Here is a 17,895-nt window from a genome sequence, read left to right on the forward strand (position 1 = left end):
GGAGCAGTGGCTGCCATCACTAAGGTGGTCAAGTTTCATTCTCCATTTATCTATCTTATCTCTGTTTTCCTTGTATTATATTTCATTATCTGTTTTCTATTCTAGTGCATGATCACACTTAGGATTTAGTTCTTTTCTAGTGTTATTTTCTTTCATTTCATTTTAAGATGCCTTATGTATCTCACATCAAGCTTAAAAGAAAAATTCATTGAAAAAGGAATAGAAAAGATGCACAAGGTTTCGAGTGATATCATAAGTTATTCCAATTGCTTTGATATGGTGGCCTTACCTTTATTTTCTGATTGTATGAATTAACTGTGCATAATTGATATTGAGGTTGAGGATATTGACTCTTGAAGAATAGTAAATTTAGAGAAGTATTATTGATTCTCTGAAAAATAAAAAAGCTTGATTCTTGAAGTAAAAGAAACAGCAAAAAGAAAAAGAAAAACAAAAAGAAAAAGAAAAAGAAAAAAATCTAAAGAACAAGGGTCCAAGGCTTTGAACATCAATGGTTAGGAGGGTCAAAATTGGCCTAAAAAGCTCAAATGAGTTGCTATCCCTAACTATATGATTGTGGTGTGAAGGGGGCAAGAAAATCTTGAGACTGGACATTTAAAGTCATGATCCAATGCTATAAAGAGTATGCTTAAGAACTCTGAGCACCACTATCTGGGAATTTAAGCAAAGCTAAATTTGAATCTAAAGGGTTCCCCCAGATAAGTGCTTGTGGCATTTATGTAGTAGGTGGTAATACTTGAAAGCAAAACGCTTAGAGTCATGGCTAGGCTCAAAAAGTGCAAAGCACCAAAAGAAAAAGCTGTGTTCAAAAATCGAGAAAAACTAAAAAGGAGAGAATCAATAATATCATCCAGATTCTGGTTCCAAAAGGTGCCAATATTTATGAGCTTCAAAGGAAAGTGAGATACCAAAGATATTCAGAAATAAAATGTTAATAGCCTCATTCAGTAATTAGAACTGAGCTCATTGACAACTCTAAGACTTGATGTATTTTTCTCTTCCAATTAGTCCTATCTTGTTTTTGGTTGCTTCAGGACAAGCAACAGTTTAAGTTTGGTGTTGTGATGCGTGAGCATTTTGTACCCTTTTTTGTAGCATTTTCTTAGTGTTTTTAGTTATCTTTTGGATGTTACTTTAAGTTTTTTGTTATTTTTATGATTTTAGATGATTTTGGGGGGAATTTGGAAGAATCTTGTTCAGAGACAAAGAAAGGATAGCAGATGCTGTTAATTCTGACCCCCGTGCATTCCAGCGAGCATATCTTGAGCTATGAAGAGCCAATTGGCACGATCTCAATGGCGTTGGAAAGCTAACTTTTAGAGCTTTCTAGCGATATATGATAGTCTATACTTCTCTTCTAGAATAACTATCAAAATTGGCATTAAACTTCCACTTCTAGCTCTTAACGCCCAAGAAAGACTAGGCCCCAGCGTTGAACACCCAAAACTGGCGCTCAACGCCAGCCAGGGAGCAGAAGACAACGAGCTCACCCCTCTTATGGGTGTTCAACGCCCATATCCCAAGTTAAACACCAGGCTTGACCGAAGCACATGACCAAAGTGGGCCCAAAGTGAATTTTAGCACTCTTTAGCTTATTTAGTCTTATCCTTGTACTATTTAAACAGGATATCACTAAGGTTTAGAACACAGAACATTATTTTCAGATCTTTTTTTACTTTTTTAAAGCATTAGTCACTAAACCTCCTAGTTAAGGATAGGAGCTCTGCTTGTTTCTACGGATTAATACTATTACTCTTCTACTTCGATTCGTGTTTGATTCAATTCTAAGGTGTTGTTTTTGTTCTTAATCTTATGAATCCTGGGTGGAACGCCAATATGACCCCTTATTCTACATGAACACTTGTGATTCTCGACAGATTTATCTCGCTTGGGCTATAGCTTGAAAGCACTCCTCCTAAATCGCAATTTATCTGGGCTAATTAGATATGTGACATATAATCCAGTTAGCTTTGGGTAATTAAGATTTTTGTGGCGTTAAACTAGATTTCTGAGCCTCACCCTCTGATATGAAAGAATTGACCTTGTCTGTGGCATTTTAGTAAGGTCAGGGGAGATTAACTCGCTAAGACATTAGGTTTTAATCACTAATAGTTTGCCATGGAATGAATCACTTGTTGTTAGAATAGTAAGTAAGAAGGATTAATCCGGAAGGATAAGTATCTCCGAAGCCTTAACTGCTTTCATATATTATCTCTTTATCAATCTTTAATTGCTTTTCTTTACTTTCTTGTTTTATGCGAATTCAACAACAACAACTCTTTTTCTAATTGCCTGACTAAGTTCAGTAAGATAACTATTGCTTGCTCAATCCAACAATTCTCGTGGGATCGACCCTCACTCACCTAAAGTATTACTTGGACGACCCGGTGCACTTGCTGGTGAAGTTGTGTGAGTTCAATTTTTGCGCACCAGGGGTCCATGCAAACAGGTCGGCATTGGCCTTTAGTATGTCTACCAGATTTTGTTTTGTTCCTACAGAAAAAGCAGAAGCGATGTTAGTGGGCTAATTTATTTGCCCAAGTTGTACCTTTTCCAAGTCATCCGTTGGGGTGGGGCGACTGTTGTTTTCTCTTAGGTCCATCTCGGCCAGAGTTGGGATGCTTTCCGAGTTGTATACAGAATGGATTCTCGGAAGGGTCTCCTTTGAGATGGCCTTCAAACCTGCATTGTAGCATTGTCTGGCTTCCTTATGGTTAGCATGCATTGTTGCCACCATGTTATCCTACACAGGGAGCTTGACACACAGGTGAAATGTAGAGACAATAGCTCCAAAAGAATTAAGGGACGCACGTCCCAAAATAACATTATAAGGGCTAACACAGTCGACTACTAGAAATTGGATATCTAATGTTTTTGAGTTTGAGGGTTCCCCCAGTGTTATTCTTAGCCAAACATAACCTGATACAGGGACTCTTTTGCTGGAGAACCTTACCAATTCTCTGCTTGATGGTTGCAATGCTTTGTCACTTAGCTACATCTTCTTGAATGTGGAGTAGAACAGGACATCGGCACTACCTCCTGGGTCAAGCAGGACCTTTTTTACTATTAGCTCTCCTACTTGCATTAAGATCACAACTAAATCATCTAAATTAGGGGACTGAGACTTAAAGTCAGTAGCCCTAAAACTGATTTGGGCAGCTGAGGTTGGGGTTGGCGGGCCTTAATGAGTACCTTCCATTGTCAACATAGAACGGTAGCTTATCTTCCTAGCTGTGTTAGTAGTTTCTCCTCCTGCGAAGCCACCTGAAATGTAATTTATAACTCCTTTGAAAGTGGGAGTTTCGACCGGTCCGTGCCATGTTCCTTTTTCTTTGTGATCTGAGGTATAGCTCGGCCTGTCTGTGTTCTTGGTAAGTTCTTTCTGGTTTCTGAAAATGACGTATTTGTCCAGTAGGCCTTGCCTTGCTAGTCTTTCCAGCAAATCTCTGGCTACGATGCATTCATCAGTGGTGTGGCCGAACTTTTGGTGAAATTTGCAATGTTTGCTTATGTCAACGTACTTCTAGTCCTGGTATGTTCCTGCTTTGCTCGGTGGTTTTATTAGTTTGTTGTGCGGTATCTTCTTGATGATGTCTTTCCTTTTGGCATTGAACCTGGTATATGAATCGAATTTTGAGGTTAGCTTAAAAGGTTTTTTGGAGTCCTTATTTTGGGGCCTGTAAGGTTTATCCTCTTCCTTCCGAGATGGTGGTTTCTCGTTTCTCCGAGCTTCACGTAACTCTTCTATTTTGATTTGCCCAATTTCTTTGTCTCAGAACTCCTCTAATGTCTTCGATTTCACGACAGCTATCGCTTCCTGGAATTTTCCAAGTCAGAGGCTACTCTTGATGGCGTGTATCATAGTTATCAAACCCGGCTCGACCCGGCCGGTTTGATTGGAAATTCGGTCACCCGGTCACCTGGTCGGGCCGAGCCACTCGTTGAACGGCCATGCAATAAACCCGGTGGAACCCGGTTCAACTTGATGGGTTTTAATGAAAACCGGTGACCCGGCCGAATGATTTGACCCAGTTCAGGTGGTTCAATTTTTTTTTAAATCCTGAACGGTGTCGTTCTAATCATCCCCCCCATTTTCGTTGAAACTGTGAAATGAAACCCTAGGCTAATCCCCCCTTCCCCCCAATGCATCTAAAATTCTAAATCAAATCCCTAATGGCATCTGAGAGTCTTTGAGTGTCTGAGACTCTGAGTTCATCAATCGGCAGTCCCTCACCGCCGACCCCTTACCAGTTATCGCCAATACCCCCCCAGCCAACCTTGTCTACGTTGGTAGTCCCTCACCCTCACGCTCACGGCCTCACTGTCGTCACTCTATCGTCACCCAGTCTCGGCCTCACCTTGTCGTCTCGGCCTCACCTCGTCGTCACTCTCAGTCTCAGCCTTACCTCATCAGCGGCAGAAAGTGTTCATCAAAAAGCTCAGAAAGCTCAGAAAGCGTTCATCTTCTGCGGCCTCACCTCTCCGTCACTCTCAGTCTTTGCTCCCTCGGGTCATTTGGGTGGAAGTGGTGGTCGTCAGAAAGCTCAGAAAGCATTCATCTTCTGCCTCAGTGCCTCTGCTTCCTCAGGTCAATTGTTGTTGATGCCGATTTTTGGAGTTGTTGAATCTGAGCATATTTTAGTTGCTATTGACCTATTGCTATGGAATCTGGTGGATAAATTTGATTTTTTAGAGTAGTTGTTGAAGCTGGTCGAATGTTAGTTAAAATTGTTCTTGAATTGTTGTATTGTTGCTGGTTGCTGGTTGGTATATTAGTTAAAATCTGTTGTATTGTTGCTAGTTAAAATCTGTTGAATTGTTGCTGGTTGCTGTATTTTTTCTGTTTGTTGCTGGTTGCTGTGTTGGTAATTTGGTATATAGTTTTTTAGTTGCTAGTTGCCTGTTGCTAGTTGCTTCTATTGGTAATTTGGTATATAGTTTTTTAATTTCTGGTTGCTGCTATTGGTAATTTAGTATATAGCTCAATTAAATTTGGAAGATGACCAAGATAATGATGGACCAAGTAACAATGTTACGGAAGATATGGATGCAAATCAAACTAAGGAAAATGTTGATCAAGCTCCTAATTTGTCCTATGAAGATGTTGATGCCGACTTTGAGCTCACCGCTTGGACTTGTTCAATGATTGTGTTATCTTTAACTTGCTATTGTTGATTTAAATTGAGAACATATTTGACTAGTTTATTAACTCTTCTTTTAGATTATTAGTTATGTTTAAGACTTGATATTTGATTATTAATGTTTGTAAGACTTGCATTTTAAGTTTTAAGATATTATTTCAATTTTATTTATATAATTTTATATTTTTTTTAGTTATGACCGGGTTAACCGAGTGAATTAGTGACCTACCAGTTGAACTGGTAATCCGGTGACTCGATCATATGACTGGGTTGATTACCAGTTCAATTTTGATAACTATGGCATGTAGCTGCACTTCCGGATTGAGGTCAGGAATTTCCATGGCTGCTATTGTGAAGCGTGTCATGTAATCCTTCAGACTTTCGTGTTGTCCTTACTTGATCGTATTGAGGTCATCTGAATCTCACACGTAGATTTTGGATGCTGTGAAGTGGTTTATGAATAATTTGGCAAACTCTTCAAAGCTTGATATGGAACCTGCAGGCAAGTTAGAAAACCATAATAAAGCAGCTCCATCTAAAAAGGTTGGAAAAGACCGACACAAGATAGGATCGGAGTCGCTATTGAGAAACATCATAGATTCAAATTTTGTGACATGGACTTTAGGATCTCTGATCCCCTTGTCGGTGTTAAAGTCATTGAAAGTGTGAAATTCTTAGGCATTTTAAAACTCATTATTTCTTCCGAGAAGGGATTAATCTGTCATCTTCCTGCTTTGGGAGGTGTCTCCACTGTCTTCGCATTTTAAAACTCATTATTTCCTTCGCCATTGTTTTGCATTGTTGCTAACAGTTCGGCCATTCGTTGGTTTTCTGCTAGGAGAGCAGCGTTGGCAGCTAAGAGGTCGGCATTGGTTGGATTGGCCTGAGGACTCACTGAATGGTCCGTCATGCTTTAGTCCCTAAAAAGAAAAGAAAGTACAAGGCAGATATTGGAAAACTAAAAAGTTAGGTGGAGCCACATGGTGGGCGCCAAATGTTCTGGCAAGGATACTTCTTCCGATTTATATATCGGCTTTGTGTCGATCCTAATGAGTCTAACAGCTCGAATTGAAATGGGAGTATCCCCGTGAACTCGGACCTGAGCGTGGTACCTACAAAAAGGACTCCAACGCCCAAATTAGTACGGAATTATCAAGGAAAGTGAGTATATAATCAGTTGGTTGCTTTTTTTGTGATCTGCCTCTCATCATCGGTCTTGTTCCTGTTATATAGATTGGTTGAGACTGAATAAGTCATCGGCTTGAGTCGAGATATTCGTGACCGACTTTGGGGCGAGATTCTGGAGAAGAGGTTGTTAGAATAGGTTGTTAGTTTTTGAAACGTGAGCGAACGTGTCGAAGTATAACTCAGTCCATCTGATGTATTAAGAATACAATACATGTATAAATAAAAAATATCAAATATTTTTATTAATTATAATATAATTATTCTTTTTATGATTATATGACATTTATTAATATTATTTTTTAATAAATACATATAGTATATAATAATATAATAAATGTAAACTAATTAGTTAGTTATTAAAGTTAAAAATAATTACTTTAATATAAAAATAAAATTAAAAAATTTTTATTATAAAAAATTATTAAAATTTTATATAATTATTTAATAATAATTAAATGATATTTTTTTATAATTTGTTAAATTTTAATTATTTTTAAAATTTTAATAAAAATATATATTTTAAAATTTAATTTTAAATTTTATTTATTTTATATTATTTATTTACGTAAAAATCAAAACAACCGATTTAATTAATAATTTATCAATTAAATTAATAAATTAATAAATCAATAACTTGAGTGGTCTTATTGCAAATTCAACTCTGAGTCTCTGACCATTACGTGCATAAGTCAAAAACAAAAAGAAAAAACAAAATAAAAACAAAAAATTAGAGAAACAGCGAGGACCCAAGGTTGTGGGTGCCAACTACTAAAAATTGGGTACTCCTAGTCTCCTACTAATAAATGGCAATAGCCTACATGAGGTGTGGCCGTGTGGGTACCCCTATACTGTCCTCGACCCATTCCCTCTTCGTTGCTGTAACACGTTTTTATTTGTCGGTTTTTTATAATATTTGTAAGTATTTTTAAAACATTATTTAAAATTTTATAAAAAGTAACATAATATAATTTAATATAATCTAATTAAATAATCATTTATTTATATTATTTTAAAATATAAACTTATTTTATGTATTTACAATCATACTTTTATGACAATATTGTTTAAAATTTATATTAATAAAATCAATAATAATTAAAATTAAAATTTTATATTTTTAAAGAAATAAAAAATTTATATTATAATAAAATTTTTTTTATAAATTTTCATGATATAAAAGATCTCTTTCTGTTTTATTGGAGGTGAATTTTATAGTCTGAGAATTTGCTTTTCTTTTTTCTAAAAATAATAAAATGCAAATTAATTTTAATATGAGAGATACATTGTTGTAAATGTTTATATTGGATTAGAATAGTATAATTTATTGGTATGGAATGATATCAATAATTATGAATAATATTTATAGATGATGATTAAATATTATTATTGAGTTAAAAATTAATTATGTGTGTAATTAATATGTTAAGTGTGTAGGAAAATAAATTAATTAAATTAGTCCAATAAATAAGAAAACAGGTCCATACATATACACTCAAGTTCAAAGAATTGTGAATTATAACAACAAAATTTCTATCTGAAACAAAGAAATGTTTCAGGCCTCCCACTGATGAAATGAGTCGATATCTATAAACAAGTTTGAATTGGTAGTCCAAATTCAATCATTCAACTTAATTTCTAACTAAAAAATTAAATTTTATTATATCTGACTCTAAACATTACATTATCGAAATTAAATTCTCTCTTCTTTCTCTTTTTTTTTTGCATCACTCAGGTGAATTCTCAGAAGTAAGAAAAGAAGGCTCTGTTTAGGGATCACATCAAAAAAGAAAAAGAGATTAGCTAAAAAAAGAGAAAAAATCAGAAGCCATTTGATTTCATTTCAGTCATTTTCTTTCGAGTTATATTTAATTGTATTTTAATTTTGTTTAAATTCAATTAATATTATCATTATGGTGATATGATTTAACTATTAATACAAGTATTATTATTTTAAGTCATTTTTGACATTAAATAAATTTCGTGACAAAATTATTTTTTTTTAGAGAAGTCATATCTACTCTTTGAATTAAAATTTTTAATATAAATTTGATTGATTCTATCTATTAAATTTGACAAAAATCAAACAAAATAATTTATGGTCTTTTTATTAATATATGTCATATATTAATTAGATTTTTTAAATATGTTATTATATTTTTTTAATTAAAGTCAATTCATGAGTGAAATTAATAGTTCACTGAACCAATAACTCAGTGGAGCCTCGTATAATTAAGTCAAATTACTAACTTTGCCGCCTTCTTTAATTATCCGAAGGGTAAAGATATTTATTCAGCTATGCATGGTAACAAATAATTTATTATTTTTTATTAATATTTAATTAATTTTATCAACGAATAATAATTCAAATAACATAATCTTTTTAGACTATCTAAAAATTGTAAGTTTGAGTTTCAATTCTAACTTTAATAAAAAAAACTAATTTTAAATATTAAAAACTAAATATATAATAATGTATCGCACAACAGATATTTTATCCGCTAATTTTTTAGGGTTATAATAGAGCAATTGGCGAGTTAAATTGTATACGTTTTTCGTTGTAAAGAAAACCGACCGTTTTTCTTGTTGGTTTTTAAATAAAATAATAAAGCAGCCTATTTGTCTCCTTTAGCTGTATTCAGACGTGAGCCTTTGCGTATTGCGTTGTATGAGTGCAAATATGAGTAGTGTCTGGCCACAACAACCCAAAAAAGGATAAAGCGAAATATCATGACGAGAAAAACTCACGAATTAATAAAATTTATTATCTTTTATTAATATTTTAGTTATTAATTTAATTTTTTAATTTAATAATTTAATAATATATTTTTAGTGTGAATTTTATATATTAATAATTAATTATTTATAAAAAATAATCAATTCTGTTAATTTTCTAATATTTTTCTATTATTATTAAATAATAAGATAAGTAGATGTCTCATCATTTTTGCTGTGATTATATGTTCTTATTAGCGAAAAACATACCAAGTCAATCTTAAATAATTATATCAGTAGAGTTATAAATCATTAACTTGTAACGGTAGACATAATTAAAGAAGTTATAAATCTACTATTATAATTTTATAATAACTTATTTTATACTTATTTTTCTTCAAAATTCTAATCTATCAGAAACAATTCTCAATAATTTTAAAACCTATACTTTTATTACAAAATGTTTCAAACTTGCTTATATTATGATTATTATTATTATCATCAAAACTTTCATAGGAAATGATCACCAAAAAAAAACTTTCATAGGAAATAAATGCATTTTTTTAAATTAATTTATTTTTTCAACAACAATATCATACCAATGCTTATTTAGTATCACTAAACCAATTCACTGGCAGCACGGAAAACAGGTTTGACATTTATGTCACATGTCGACGCGATCGCAATCTTTTTGCACTTATTTAATATAAATTAATATACAACTCCAATCCTCGTGCGTCATATATTATAGGATTATATGATTGTATATTAAAATTATCCACTAAAATTAATTAATAATATAAAATATATATTAAAATATAAATATATATTAAAAATAAATTAAATCACATATGTATTTATATATAAATATATTAATAACTGATTTTAATATATAAATAATATTTTTGTATATTATTTATGAAATATTAAAACATAGCGGGACATATATAGATTTTTTATTTAAATAAATTAAAAAATATTTTATTCAATGAAATAAATAATTCTAAAAATAATTACAGAAATATAAAATATGTCTTATCTCATTTACAGTGTAAACGAGATATGTGTAAATTTATCTCGTTTACAGTGTAAACGAGATAAATCTAGGTGAGGTCTATATGTACATTTCGTTCACAGCGTGATTTTCAGCTCCATTTTCAATTTTTCTACCATTTTCTCCTTTCATCTATTATTTTCTTACTATATTATTTAGTAACATGATGGCGCGCACATATACACGTGATCCAGACATCAATTGCCAACGGAACACAATATGGCACGTCGTCGAGGTAGCCCGACTTCGCGGTTAGTTTTGTTATCTTCACGTTTATGTTATTGCATATATGTATAGCCATAGTTAAGATACTTGTCAGAAACTAATAGAATATAATTTATAATTTAGATGGCTAAATGTATCGTTAGCAACATATCACTGATAGGTATGATTTTAGGAATGTGGTTCTCATGTTTTTGTGATTAAAATTTTAAGTACATAATTATTAATTTAGATATTAAATATTGGAGTAGATATTTTTCAACCCTTGAAATTAATTTATTAATTATATATTTCTTAATTTATTAATTTAGTTACTAACTATCCAAATAAAAGTTATTTTTTAAGTAAACAATTATGTAATTTTGTATTTACCTAAATTAAATTATTAAGTAAAAGTTTGTTAATTAGATTATTAATTACTTTAGTAAATATTTTTATTTTAATTAATATATTGAAGAAATGTTTATTAATTAAGTTAGTAATTATTAACGTAAAAGATTTTATTTAAACAAATTTAATTAGTACATATTTATAAATTTCTATTAAATAATTTGTCTACTTTTTCTTCGACGAGTGAGTCATACGCTTCCACCATCAGATGCTATCATCCTGTATTTGAGGGAGACTGGCTTCGGTGACATGGTGCCTCTTAGGGACTTTGTCTTTAACAACTCCCTGATCACAGCATTTGTAGAGTGCTGACGTCTGGAGACCCACACGTTTCACCTGTCATGGGGGTGAGTGCACCATCAACCTGTAGGACGTTGCATACCACCTCAGGCTATGCGTTCTTAGGGAACTAGTGGGGGGTGCTTATGTGATTTCTACATATGCTACGACACCGAGACGTGAGAGTTAGTGGAGTGACTACTTGATGTCAAGTCTCCAGTGGTTCAGCAGCAGGAGGCGCAGCAGAAGGAGTCTTTATCATTGAAGCTGACATGGTTTCGGGACCGAGTCCGACATATGCCCGACATCATTGATCCAGAGACACTACGATAATATGCGAGGTGTTACATCATGTTACTGATTGAGGGTTATCTGATGATGGACAAGTCGAACAACCTAGTCCATCTCCGGTGACTACCACTATCTGCCGATTTTCAAACGTGCCGTGGTCTATCTTGAGGTTCGTCGGTGCTTGCATGGACCTATCATTTGCTGTGCTCTGCAGCACATCGAGGCACGACAGACATAGCTGGCTGTACTCTGTTGTTGATGTCTTGGATATACTAGAGATTTCCGCAGTGATGTCCACCTGACTGATAGGTTTTCATGTATCCTATGGTAGTAAGGTAACCAACTTTTACGATTTGCTTGTGTTCCGAATTTGTAGTTCATTATAATGTTCCATAAATTGAATTTGTGTTATTCTTGCAACTGTTGACAGGTTGATAGGGTTGATGCAGCAGAGTAGGGACCAGCATGAGCAGAGGGTCCTTCGATGGCGTTTGTCGCTAGATTAGTTACCGGTGAATGAGGTTAGCACTATGATTTAACTCTCTTATAGTTCCATGAGTTATTTATCCTTTAATTTAGCCAGTATCACTAATGATTATTTCAAACTGTCGTTGCAGTTTGTGTGGACGCCATACGCGACAACCCTACACTGCAGGCTATGTGCCCGCCATGGTTTATCGATGAGGTTGAGTGAGACATAGATGTCTGTTGTTCTCCTCGTCTACTTCAACATTGTCAAATTCTACCAGGTTGACCAGGTGAAGTGCCAGTTTAACAGGGAACAGCTGGTGCCAGGGCTCCGGTCAACGTTGACAGGTTCCTGACATCTATAAGACGAGGCGAGAATGTTTGGTGGCCTGACAAACTTGTCGACTGGTAAGATAACTGGAAGGCATGATTTGTAGAGGGTAACAAGATCTCCATTCAGCCATGCTACGACTATAGGCCTACGCAGGAGTATTAGGATTGGTACCGGAAATCTTGTCGTGTTAGGCACCTATCAGGCCAGAATGTACTTTATGATCCCAGGCTATTCGATTTACTTGCTGACGTCTAGCCTACTGCCAGCCAGTTCAGGGACGTTCTTCACCTTCCTTGGGACGTCCACGATCGACGTTGGCATGCCAGAGAGGTTCGGGAGGACACTCATCGGCCTATTAGAAGGGAGAGGGATGCCAGAAAGTGCGAAGCACCCATAGGGGCTAGGAGGGATAAGGTCAGACCTCATAAGGAGAGCTTGGATATTGAATTCGAGGAGAAGACTGACTTTAACTGACAAGAGGAGCACAATGGTAGATACTAAAGAAATACCTTTTAAAAAAAGTATTACAAGAATAAATATATACAAATATTAAAAATTACAATTTTCAAACACACTTTTTTTTTATTTTTTCTTTTTCTATTTTATTTATTTTTTATTTATTTTATTTTTCTATTTCTTCTATTTGTTTTACTTTTATATTTCTATATATATACTTCAAAATATATGACTTAACTTATATTTTATAATAAAGAAGATTCATTTATTTTTTATTAAAAAATTGTATTTTTATTTTTGTGTTATATTTGATTATCAATATTGTTTCAAATATTTTATTACTTGAAAATTAAGTTGAATTTGTTATGTTTTTTTTCAATCATTTGAGAATGTATATTATGATGGAGAATTTTATTGATTTAGAGAATTTAAAAGCGAATTATAAAAAATATTGCAATTTTATTTTTCTATATTTTTAAATTATAATGAAATTTTATGAAATATATTTTAGTTAATTTTACTATTTTTAAAGTCAGATGAACTAGTCTATTAACCTGCCAATTCACCACAAAATAAAATAGGCTATCATTTTAAAGTGTTTTTACTTTGATTCGATGGGATGAATTATCTACTTTGACATCTCTATTTTTAATACATATTTTCGAGTCTGGTTAACAAAAATCCTAAAGATGCGGGTTATGTTTTTTTAAAATGATTTAGAGTAAGCTTTTAAATTGGTCCAAAGAAATTTTATATGGGACACTTTAATTTCAACAAATTTTATTTATTAGATATCTTCGAGAATTATTTTTATTAGACAAATTAATTTCTCGGTTATTTTTAATCAAATTTTTAATATGTATATTGAATAAATAAATCTCAAATAAATTTTATTATAGGATGATTAAGTCTGTTAGCCCCCTTTCAAAATGACAAAGAAACCAATCTAATCATGAAGAGTAATTTTGAGGACTTATAGAACCAAACCGTTCGATTTTGAATTTTTTAAACATCAATTTAGATATTTATTTAAAAATTTAAGTTACTAATCTTTTTACTACATTTTTAATGTATTAAAATATTTAATTTAGTTGTATATTTATTAGCTAATTCTTATATTTTATTTTATTTAACATCTCATAATATTTATTTTATTTATATAATCTGGATAGTTTTTCTTAGGGTAAAGTACTAATTTGGTCCCTTACGTTTGGAGTGAATTCTGTTTTGGTCTCCAACGTTTAAAGTATTTTATTTAAATAAAAAAATTTTTGATTTGCATCAATCAGGTCCTGCCGTTAAGTGGGTGTGAAATTCTTAACATCGTGTCCAACGTGGCAAAGGAGAGAGGACATGGGTTAATAAATGTGTAATCCTTCTTGCCTTTGGACAGAACGCATGCTTACCCTGACTCTTCTTCTTCTTCTTCTTGTGAAGCACGAAACGATAACCAAAACCAACAAACTCTACCGATCATCACTCAAGGGTTGTGATTCGCAGCTAGAGAGGTGACATTGTCCTTCAGTAACGTTAAAGGTCCACAGCAGCAGTTAGTTTGAAACCCTTGTTTTTCGAAAGAAGATCGTATTAGGTATTCCGTTATCAAATCTCCTCAACCCATTTGGTTTTCATCTTAATGCATGTTGATATGTAATGATGCATGTTGATATGTGATTGTTTTGTTTTATAATTTCATATTCGTTTCTTGTTTTATTTTGGAAGTTTTTATTTTGCTCTAGTGATTATATTTATGCATTTCTGTTGTTGTTGATCAATGTAAGAATTTTATGAAGTCTATTGTGTTTGTCTAACATATTGTTCGGAGAATAAGTTATTTCAGTATCAAGATACACCATGGGAGGAAGTTTGGGTTTGATGGTGAACCTTTACACTATGTGGGATGTGAGACTTTGATAGTGAACTACTGTGATGAAGATAGGTGGAGTAGGTCCGAGGCCATGGAGATAGTGGTCGAACAGGGATATGTGGCAGAGAACATCGTTGCAATGTGGTATAAGTCTCCGAAAGATGAAACAGATGTAAGACTGAGGATGCTTCACACAGACAAGGATGCAATGGACATGGCCAGAATTGGAATGAGGGACAACATGGTGGAGCTTTTTGTTATTCACAAAGATGGTGCTACTACTAGGAAAGGCTGCACCATTGAGAAAGTTGAAGACATAGATGGTAGTGAGGCTGCTGCACCCACTGCAGAGACTATTGGGCCTGGTCCAATTGTGGTGCACAAGGCCCAATCATTTGCTCAGGCCAAGGTGGGTAAGAAGCCCAAGGTGGTGACAGAAGCCCAAAATCATATGTTGGAGGATGATGATGAAGAGAGGTCAGAGAGGTCAGATTTTTCAGGTGATGATGAATCTAAGGATGATGACTACCAGCCAAGAAATGATGATGAGGGGGACAGTGATGAACAGTGGAGTGAAAACAGCTCTGGAGATAGTGATCTGGAGGTTGCATTTGATGACAGCAATGATGATTGGAATGGTGATGGGGGTTTGTATGATGTTGAAGTCACAACTACGAAAGATTTCCAAAAGATGAAACAGAGTGTTCAAATTGAAAGAGTACAAGGAGAATTTAGTGGCAGTGTTAATAAGGGAAAGGAGCAAGTGGTGGCTGCTGGACTAAGGGATGCAGATGATGGGTTGAGAGTAAGGAGTTGTGGGATGTCCCTGTAAGTGATGATGAAGAGGATTCCTTATTGAGGAAATACCTGTTGTATAAGAGTTTGAAGAATATGAAGGAGTATAAATGGGAGGTTGGGATAATATACGTAAATAGGAATGCTTTTAAGGAATGTGTAACTAGCTATGCTGTGCACAGTGGCAGAGGAATATGGTTCTCAAAGTGTGATAGCCATAGGTGCAAAACTGTTTGAAAAGAAGGTTGCAAGTGGTTTGCTTACTGCCATAAGATGAAGAGAGAGGATACGTGACAATTGACCAGCTGTTACAAAAAATACACATGCAATAAGGCAACCAAGATTGGTATCATGAGTTTTCAGTGGCTGAGTAAGGCTTTTATGAGAAAGATCTGTGAGAACCCTAAAATCAAGTTGAGAACTTTGATAAAGAAGGCTCATAGCAAGTGGAATGTTGACCTCACAAAGACCAAAGCTTCCAGAGTGAAGCAGCAAGCCTTGGATGAGATTAATGGTACTTATGGAGAGCAATATAGGAGGATTCATGACTATGCTGCCGAGTTATTGAGGTCAAATCCGGGTTCAACTGTTCAGATACAAGTGGAAAGACCTCCTGAATTTAAATTAGAGACACCAATTCCTGGTAAGGACATGAGACCACGATTTGAGAGGATCTATGTCTGCTTGGATACTTGCAAACGGAGTTTATAGTGTACAGATCCATGATCGGCCTTGATGGATGCTTCATCAAGACTCCATATGGGGTCAACTTTTAACAGCCATTGGATGGGACCCCAACGATAAGATTTTGCCTATTTTCTATGCTGTTGTTGAAGCAAAGACAAAAGACTCGTGGAGATGGTTTTTGTTGAATCTGTGTGATGATTTAGGAGTTGATAAGATCAGATGGTGTACATTCATGAGCGACTAACAAAAGATAACTCTCAATCTAAGCAGTACTCACCTAAACTTGTCTAATTAATTCTATCTTTAATTCATGTTGTGCTGTTATTGACTGGTGCTATTTTAAATTCAGCTTCCAAGAAATTGATCACTGCCTTTGATGAGTTGCTGTCTAACATAAATCACAGGTTTTGTGTCAGACACTTATATAGAAATTTCAGAAAAAAGTTTCCAGGTGTTTAGCTAAAAATGATGATGTAGAAGGCTGCAAAGGCAACATATGTCCAGGAGTGGGAGAGAAGGATGAAGGAGATTCAACTGGTTGATCAAGGAGCTTATAATCATCTCATGGAGATCCCTGCCAAGTATTGGAACAAGTCCATGTTTAATCATTTTCCTAGAGTTGATACACTTGTAAACAACATATGTGAGTATTTTAACTCTGTTATTGTAGAGGCTAGAGAGAAACACATTGTGTCTATGTTAGAAGATATTAGGGTTTATCTAATGAATAGGTGGGCTGACAACAGACAAAGTATAGTTACACATGCTGGAGAAATTTTGCCAAAAATAAACAAAAAAATTGAAAGAGAGTTTGATAAGGGTGGGGAGTGGTTGGCCATATATGCAGGTAGGGACAAGTATGAGGTGTCTACCAGTCAGTGTAATAGAGACAAATTTGTTGTAGACTTAAACTTACATGAGTGCTCCTGTAGAAAGTTTAAACTAACAGGTTACCCTTGTGAGCATGCCATGAGTTGCATTAGAAAAATGTGTTTGGATGTTAAGAACTATGTGAATAAGTGCTGTAGGAAAGAGACCTACGTGGACTGCAATCAACATGTAATCTACCCAGTGAATAGACCAAATCTTTGGACCCAGACTGAGAATGATGATGTGCTGTCACTAGTGTTTAGGAAACCAATAGAGCGCCCAAAACTAAAGGTGGAGGACTGGACAATAACAAAAATATTCGTATTGTTTTGCACTTGGTCACAACAAAAAAATCTGCCTTAGAAAACGCAAGGTGGAGGCCTCAACAAAAAGGGTAAAATTGTTGTTGTCAATTTGAACGCAATTCTTTATATGTAATTGTTGTTACTATCTGATGAACCCAATTTGTTGAACCCAATCCCCTGATGTCATTGTTTGTTGTTATTGCTTATAGCATAATGCAGCTCCACAAGCCAAGAAAGGTGCTGGCACAACTAGGACTCCAAATCCCAGCCAAGACAACAACAAAACCAGCAACAAAACTTCAGCCAAAGAAAAAGAGCAATACACAAGTTGGAGGGAGTCAAGAGTCACAAACATCCTCCAAGAGAGCTAGATGCAGCAGTATCGCTAGTCAACCCCAGCCATCGACAGCAACAGTCACTAGCCCATCAAGGAGGACTTTGAAGTTCATGGCAAAAACACCACCTAGGGCCTGGAAAGCATTGGGATGAAGAACATAATAGATTTTAGTGTTTACCTTCTGTTTTGTAATGAAAGTGGCAATGACCAAGGGCCGATGTCTCTGTGATACTTTAGACTAGGGGTGTTCAAAACCGATCCGGACCGAACTAAACCGCAGAACTGAACCGAAAAAACCGAAAACCGAATTAACCGAAAACCGAACAAACCGAAAAATAATGTTTTGCTGTTTTTTTTTGCGGTTCGGTTCGGTTTTCGGTTCTTGCCACTAAAACCCTAACCGAACCGAATCGAACCGGTTCTTTTCAAAACCCTAAAAAATAAAAACTACCTAGCCGGCTAGCCCACCCCCAGACCC

General features: G+C 34.6%; 1 protein-coding gene across 1 annotated transcript; it reads left to right on the forward strand.

The window, feature by feature from the left end:
* The first annotated feature begins 15,569 nt into the window (after positions 1-15,569).
* LOC112701510 (uncharacterized) lies at positions 15,570-17,569 on the forward strand. The gene is made up of 5 exons (XM_025752260.1): positions 15,570-15,861; positions 15,998-16,129; positions 16,255-16,316; positions 16,383-17,096; positions 17,300-17,569. The coding sequence occupies exons 1-5, from the start codon at positions 15,570-15,572 to the stop codon at positions 17,567-17,569; spliced, it is 1,470 nt and encodes a 489-aa protein (XP_025608045.1).
* Positions 17,570-17,895: the final 326 nt, after the last annotated feature.

Source organism: Arachis hypogaea, chromosome 7 (assembly GCF_003086295.3).
Source record: "Arachis hypogaea cultivar Tifrunner chromosome 7, arahy.Tifrunner.gnm2.J5K5, whole genome shotgun sequence".
Classification (NCBI taxonomy): domain Eukaryota; kingdom Viridiplantae; phylum Streptophyta; class Magnoliopsida; order Fabales; family Fabaceae; genus Arachis; species Arachis hypogaea.